This window comes from Anticarsia gemmatalis, chromosome 3, assembly GCF_050436995.1.
Source record: "Anticarsia gemmatalis isolate Benzon Research Colony breed Stoneville strain chromosome 3, ilAntGemm2 primary, whole genome shotgun sequence".
In the NCBI taxonomy this organism is placed as follows: Eukaryota; Metazoa; Arthropoda; class Insecta; order Lepidoptera; family Erebidae; genus Anticarsia; species Anticarsia gemmatalis.
The window spans coordinates 3026242-3034260 of NC_134747.1; the positions used below are offsets into that span (position 1 = coordinate 3026242).

Sequence of the window (8019 nt, forward strand, 5' to 3'; positions counted from 1 at the left end):
AATAAAGCTGAAGAGTTTGTTTGTTTGTTTGATTGTTTGTTTGTTTGTTTGTTTGTTTGAACGCGCTAATCTCAGGAACTACTGGTCCGATTTGAAAAATTCTTTCAGAGTTAGATAGCCCATTTATCGAGGAAGGTTATAGGCTATATAACATCACGCTACGGTCATAAGGAGCGGAGTAGCAACGAAAAATGTTACAAAAACGGGGAAAATTTTGACCCATTCTCTTAGGTGACGCAAGCGAAGTTGCGCGGGTCAGCTAGTATAGGATAAGAATGAAACGGCTTAGCCTTTCCCATAGTAGACCTAGCGATGACCTCGAAAGCCTTCGTTTAATCTGCTTCAGTTAATTAACAAGAATTGTGGATTTTAAATGCTGCTTTCCTATTCACTGAGACGTCTCCGTATAAAAGAACTGACGTTTGTGTGGTCTATTTCTTGTTCTTGTTTAATAGATCGACATTTACATTGGAGTTAAATGTTTCAATTAATTGACTAACTAAACTATCGAGACGAATATACATGAAGATATAACTAATGCCTTACTTAAAGCAAGGCATTAGGCATATTTTCTGCGAACAAATGAGTTTATGTCATGAAATACTAGATTTTGTCCGATATTTGCCCATAGGTATTAATTCTATTTGATTTGACAATGTCTCTTTCTCGCATATTTTTTCAGTTTGCTTTTGTTTGGAGGCCCTAACCTAAGCGTATCAACTGTATATTCAGTAGTTGTTATTTTTTCTCAAAAATGTGTCTTTTAAAATAAGCTACAATTGCTGAAAAGACCTTTATTTCAAATTGTACACAGCAACTCGAGAGTCACCTCATTAGTCGTATAAAATCAATCGCTCTGGTCACAACACATACATTGCTACATTTCTATACTTTATAGATACCTCAACATGTACTAAACCAGCGATGTACAGTGGCTCGTTAGGAACACCGAACGTTACGCATCGCTGGTTCAAATTGCAATGGTTATCTCTGATTTCCCTCTAACCTGCAAATGAGAGAATCAGGTTAAATCGTCTGTGGCTTTTTTGTTCGGATTCTAACTTTATTGTACCGTGAGATAGAGGGATGCTGTGAAGATTTGAAGGGATTGAAGATTGGTTTTTGTTTTTCTAACTAGGTCTAAAACGGGAATGAGAAATAAGTCTCGGATTTTATAAGACATTGTAAATGCAATTTTTGGGGCTGATAACTTGATGATAAATTAATCTACATTAATTGATTAACAAACAGGTTTAAGTTATTTTTTTTCTTAAACTAAGCTAAAATAGAAGAAGTCTGAATATAATATTCTGATTTCATTGCAGTATATTTTGGTCAAAACCCTGTGAATTATCCAAATTAAGAGCCTAATTTTAAAGACTCTAGGGCTCTAGGCTAACATAAAGACCTCAAAATCTGTTTGTAAATTGTAAAAAATAATCCACACAAACTCCAACACAACGAAGCATTAAAAAGCTCAATTATTACAAGAAAGACATAAACCATGGCCATAGCTCGAATTGCAACAATTAAACGCACCGTAAGAAACTTGCTTCGCAGACATACTTTGCGATAATTCCTTTTTACCACACATTAAAATGTTATATTAAGATGAAATAATTTCAGACACTCGAGAAGGCCCGCGATCGCTAAGTTTATGTGCGCAGTTAAGACTAGTCGCTACACTTTGAGTATCAAATTTGTTCATTTGTGTCTTTATATTGTTTAAAGCTTTTTGCGATGGAAGGATTCACCACTTACCCCGGTTGCCGAGGTACATGTAGTGGTAGTTTATATAACGCTAAATGTACTCAGAAACCGGGAATTAACACATTAAGCATACATAAAACCTCGCTTCTCAATTTGAACAAGCTACTAAGCTTGAAACCTAAATCTACTCCAAAACTAAAATCCTCAACCTGCAAATCCATTCCAGCCATTATCATCATTCAAAGATTATTTCTACCCATCTGAATGTCTCCTCCCGTGTACACCAGTCAAACCTTCTCCACACAACTTTGGAGACAGTACATAAATATTGAATACTCGTACTTCTACTCTCACGTAGGAACAAGATCGTTTTATAACTGTTGTTTGAAAGTTAAACAATTTTACAACACAAGTTCGCACAAGTTTCGCGGTTCTCAAATGTTTTGGAAATCAACGGCCTTATGTGATCAATGCTGAGGTTTTATTAAATGTTTAATGTATATGAGATCCGTACTAAATTGAGTGATACTGATGGAACATGGGAACCATACAAAATACTCGTAACATGTAGTTATTGCGACAATTATAAAACATATTAAAATAACACAGTATTGGTCTATTGCTAGGCAAGAGTCTCCTCCCGGAATAGAAAAGAGAGAGACTAGGCCTTGCGTCCACTACGCTGGATAAAGCAGGTTGTTGATAGATAAGCACTTTTTTAACCCACTACTGTCGCTCTGGCAAGGGTCTCCTCCCAAACGAGGGGGGGGGGGTCAGGCCTTAGGTCCACCACGCTGGCCTAGTGCGGGTTGGGGAATTTGTTTGTTAACTAAAAATATTATTCCAGGCACGGTTTAAAGCAAGCGAACAAGCAAACATGCACGTAGACAAACTTATACCTATTGTATTATATTTCGTCAAAAGGTCTTCTGTAACCAACAGTAATCTTTTCGACAGTTCAAAAGTAAACTTTGCTCTTCCATTACTCAAGAACAATCAACACCAAGACATCAGAATGTTCGTCTACAATATACTCGTGTACTTACAAAATTCAAAGTTGTTTTAAAGAATTTACGTCGTAGAGTTTCACCGGAATGTCCGCAATTTTGTACGAAGCTCCGAGGCTCCGGAATTCGCCTTTGTCATAACATTTTCGTTGACAACGCGTTTTAAATGCTATTTTAATGTTTCCTAGTAATTAAAAAGTAGTTTCCGACGATTTCTAGGCTTAATTTGTGAAGTTGTGATGTTCTTTTCACTTTTGCTGTAGTTCGGAGTACTTGTCTGCTTGAAAATTCTTGCAATGTGTTAAAGAATATTGCATTACTTTTATTGCACGCTGTTCTGTATCTTTACAACTCCCAAACTAGTTTTAAATAGTCCATTACTAATAGTAATATTTATAAACACTTTTTTTTTTATTCCAGGGAGGAGATTTCGGAACATTTTTGGCTTGAACGCAGACGAAGACCGAACAGAGAAGACAGTATTTTGTATAAAATAACTTTTTAAAATAAAGATCCGAAAGTAATTATTCTGTATTACGTATTTTTTTCCACAAACAATGGACTATTGCAAAAATATTTTTTGATTAATGAACCAGAATTACTTATGTGTGTTTGTATAATCACCTGCGTGGTTGCTCTTAAATGTTGTGTATATTTTTTTAATCACAATTATTACTATTATTTTCCATTCTTAATCTAACCTAGTCATATTCTCTCTCCTTAGGCGATAATCATCTGAATCGTAATAAAAAGGCACAAACTCTATACTCAACACGTCAACACCAAAATAAATAAAAAACCATGAAAGTACCTTACTTATACATTCCCATTCCCATCCCATATAAACGTAAATATGAAAAGCAGCACTGAAATATTTTCAAATCTATACAAAGGCTTAATTCAGGTGAAATATTCGTATAAAATATTCAGAACATTAATATATCAATGGAATAGTTTGAATGGTTATTTCGTACGAACTGATATTGTTGCGTTACTTGCAATTTGCATGAATTAACATGTTCTGTGAACTTTACATTCGGAGAAAGGTAATAATGTTTATAGGGAATTTATATCAGAATTATAAATTGCTAGAATCAATACGCCATTGAGGAATGTGGATACAGATATTTAATCCGGGAAATTGGTACAAATGCATGCTGAGTATGAAAAATTTAAGAATGAATAAGAATTAAATCATTTGTGATGTGTTATTTTCTTGCGTTCTGTACATATCGCTATAATGAAAACTTTGTTTATTGCTTCTATCAAACTGTTTAGAATACGAAAATTACAAAAACAAGTTCCTGATTTCGGCATAGCTTTAAATTTAAAGCAAGGTTATAGGAGACACACCAATGAAAAAAGTATATTAATATTACAGATACAGGGTTACTGGTAAAATAAGGGATGTTCTTCAATGTCTTCAACACATTATACTTCAAAGCCTAATTTATAAAACATATTTAAATACCGGACGAAAACTCGTTACCAAAAATTTTGAAAATGTCTCTTGCGGTGTTGATCTTTAACCTATCATGAAAGCATTTTCACTAAAGAATTCCCCAAAATTACACTTATCCGTAAGGACAATATCCACACATCAAATTCACTAAAACAAATCTCTCATCTCATTATCAATACAAACACACACAAGACATTTACACTACCCTCTCACACACACACAACTAGAGATGTGCCGTTCCCGACAATATTGCCCGAAGTGGGAAAATTAGCGCCAATTTTCGATTTGATTACCTGCACTACTCCAACGTGGTAATAGCAAATAACACATTAGACACAATTTTACATTTTATTTTTGCGCTATCCCGAGATAATGTGAATAATAATCATGGATGGAATTCACATCTGATCTTTTTGCACGAAATGCGTATTTCAAATATTTTATTATCGATATGCTACAAAAACATAACTAACTACATGTATCCACAATATGAGAATGAAATATTTTGGTATTATCCGACAGGCAACTTTGGCAACATTGCCAATGTTGCCGGCAATATTGGTATTTTACCGGCAGTGACATTGGGAATATTGCCGGCAGCGGCAATATTCCCGCCAGGCACATCACTACACACAACACAAGCCAAGAGATTTGACAAAGGTCTCATAGTTAATTGTCGTCATTAACGCAGCGCTTTGCTCAACAGTTCTGTAACACCCCATTTATAAACACCACCGCAACGATACAAGGCCTTGCTAAGTCTGTCTTAACTTCTACATAAGTATACATACAAATATCGCAGGCTGACAAACTGTCATATAACAGATATTTACACAAATACGAATAAAAGAGTCTATCAGTTACGCTTTCTTAGCGAAACCGCTGAACCGATATGGTGTAAATTTAATACAAAGATAGTTCAAGACCCGGGGTCCTATATAAATATTCTCTTAAAAAGGCCAAAATAAAGAGTGAAAGTTACAGACTGATGAGAACTTAAAACAACACCAGGATACCAAAAACATAAGAAAAGTCCAATACATCTACTCTTTCGGCTGTAATAAACGGCAATATAGAATACTTAATTACTATAAGTATTGGAGAACAAACTTATTTATTTAGAAACTAACAACTCCAATAGCCAATTTAATCTATTTAATTGCATTTAGCCAATTACTTGATCGGAATACGATTGCAAAACGTAAACTACTGCAATTGCTAACGAAAAATCTTCGTTCAATTGCAAAAATCGTGTAGTTTACTACTTTGTCTAGTACAACTAGGTGTCAGGGGACTTTGCACAAACAAATAAACAAGGAACAATAAAATAAATTACTAATCTATGCAGATCACACAACAAATAAATTGTTTTTACTTTTCTACACTTAGGTAAGCTACAACTTCGCAATATCATTTTGCCAAATACCTACCAATCGTGAATCTAAACTAATATTATAAAGCTGAAGAGTTTGTTTGTTTGAGCGCGTAATCTCAAGAACTACTGGCTCGAATTGAAAAAATCTTTTGAAAATTATGACCTATTCTTTCTTAGTGCTTGTTCACGTTGGAACTCGCGGGCGCGGTGGCGGGCGCGGTCGCGGGGACGTGGCGATTTGTGTTCACGTTGGCCGCCAGGCGGGCGTTTGGCTCAAACTGGCTCAAACTGGTTGATCTTACTTGACATCGCGCCCGCCACCGCTAGTTCGACGTGAACACACACGAACATCTTCACTTGTTTGATATTGGCGCGAGCGCGCCACGCGGGCCGCGCGCGACGCCGCTAGCTCGCCCGCGACTTAGACCGCGCGAACGGTTTGTACGTGAACACTTCGGTACATCGCCATATGTTTGATATTTCGCGACCGCGCCCGCCACCGCGCCCGCGAGTCAACGTGAATGAGCACTTATGCAAGCGAAGTTGCACGGGTCAGCTAAATTACATAAAAGTACCTACTAAAAAAAAAGATTATGTAGTGATAGCAATTTAAATAATTGTTCAAAAAGTACATTTTGGTTTTTAAAAAATCCTTAGTACTTGATACTTCAATAGTTACGATTTTATTTACATATTCATAATACTATGTTGATGGTGATATTTAAGTAATTATAATTATTTGTAGCTTTTGTAATGCGTGACATTTGTAATCTCATGCGTTCTTGTCACGCATGGCACAGAATAGGTATGATTATCATGAAATAAAGTTTATGAATCATTCTGAAGCGTATTTTATAGTGCTTTTGGTTCAGGTGAATAAACTCAAGTACTGAAATACCTGTTTTAGCTGCGCATTAATTCAATAGGTAAAAACTATTCGGTTTCCTTATTCAAGAGGAAACATTACGTAAAAAGTACTTTCTTAGTTTCCTACATAAGTGTACCAATTTTTATTTACTCCAGACCAAATTCCATTTAATACTCAGCGGTATAGCCATTACTAAAATAATCTAAACAGTGACCGCACAGCAGGCTTTTAGCTGTGCTGTTAGTAAACATTCGGTAAATCTGAAAATCTTTTTACAGAACCGAGATTAAATATGGAGTTTAGCGCCATCTGTTCGATACGGCGGAAACTTTGTTGTAATACTACTAGCGTAACGCCATCTGTTGACATTTAAGTAAACTATTTACGATCAACTGTAGTTCAATTCAAGAATTTAAAGTAGTTCATGCGTTTTCTAATAGATGGCGCTGGCGAAAACACATTGAAAACCACCCTTGCTTATCATTGTAACTTTGTTTAAAGAGCTCTTTGCATTTGAGATAAATAATGAGATAAATTTGTAATGAGTTAAGTCACAATTAAGTCGTAACTTAACTATTAATACACATGGTAATAGATAAAAATACTTACCTGTTCATCATCGCTGCCGGACAAGCTCGCCTCCCAGAAATCCTTAATATTCTCCGGATAGTCCTCCTCCCTCGTTGGATCAGGACTCAGGCCACCTCCTCTGGTCTTGAACACGAAGATAATCCCTCCATATTCCTCCTCAGGTCTCCAAGCCCCACACATAGTTGCCACCGTTCTTGTCATTATAGAATCTCCCGCACTTTCCAATTTCATTTTTTTTGCCGGTTGTTCCAAATCCAAATCACTTTTCGTTTTAAGGCTATGATTATCGCTAGCCATGCCTAATCTATTCCTTAAACTACTTATTCGAGAATTTATAATTAATTTTGTTTTAATACTAAAAGCAAAACTACAAACACGCCTAATATAACCTAGCATTAATGTGCCTAAACCTACTTTATAGCCCTAGGAGTAATATTAACAAGAATTTAGTACTAAAATATAGAGATAATACTAACAAACAATAAACAATGTTTTATTTACACCGCGGTATAAATAGCTTTGACGTCAAACGCGCACGCGCGAGTCGGTGAGCCCCGACTCTTCGGCCAAAAGACGATATTTATACACTAATACATAAACTACACTCAGTAATATTAATATTTTCACACAACAATCGAAAGATACATGAGATATTAACCTCAAATGCCGACGATTTAGGTTATGTTGAACCAAGCTATCAAACGTCAGGCAGTCAGCTGTTTTGCTGTCAAAGTTGTCAAATGCAATACTTTTAAGCTTTGGGTATCAAGCTTTTTAGACTCATCACTTAACATAGGTGCCTCTATCAAATATCACAATATTATTAACGTATTTTGATGTATGGATTGCATAAAAAACTAACAGATTGTAATAAAATTATCATGAATACAGTTTTTAATTTAAAATTAACTTTCAATAACCTCAACGAAACGCTGAAACCCAATGTCTGTGTTTTCAACTGAGGTACAAAGAAAATGTAGCCCAATTTCAACTACGAGGAACGTCT

At 35.6% G+C, this 8019-nt stretch overlaps 1 protein-coding gene across 2 annotated transcripts in view; it reads right to left on the reverse strand.

Moving 5' to 3' along the window:
* LOC142987211 (pseudouridylate synthase RPUSD2-like) overlaps nucleotides 1–7674 on the reverse strand; it is a 458610-nt gene extending 450936 nt beyond the window's left edge. The window contains exon 1 of one of the 2 annotated variants that reach the window (XM_076135822.1): nucleotides 7032–7674. In XM_076135822.1, coding sequence (XP_075991937.1) covers nucleotides 7032–7409 — 378 coding nt within the window. In that variant the 5' untranslated portion in view covers nucleotides 7410–7674. The remainder of the gene's footprint in view (nucleotides 1–7031) is intronic. The other variant, XM_076135821.1, reaches the window with a different exon arrangement.
* Nucleotides 7675–8019: the final 345 nt, after the last annotated feature.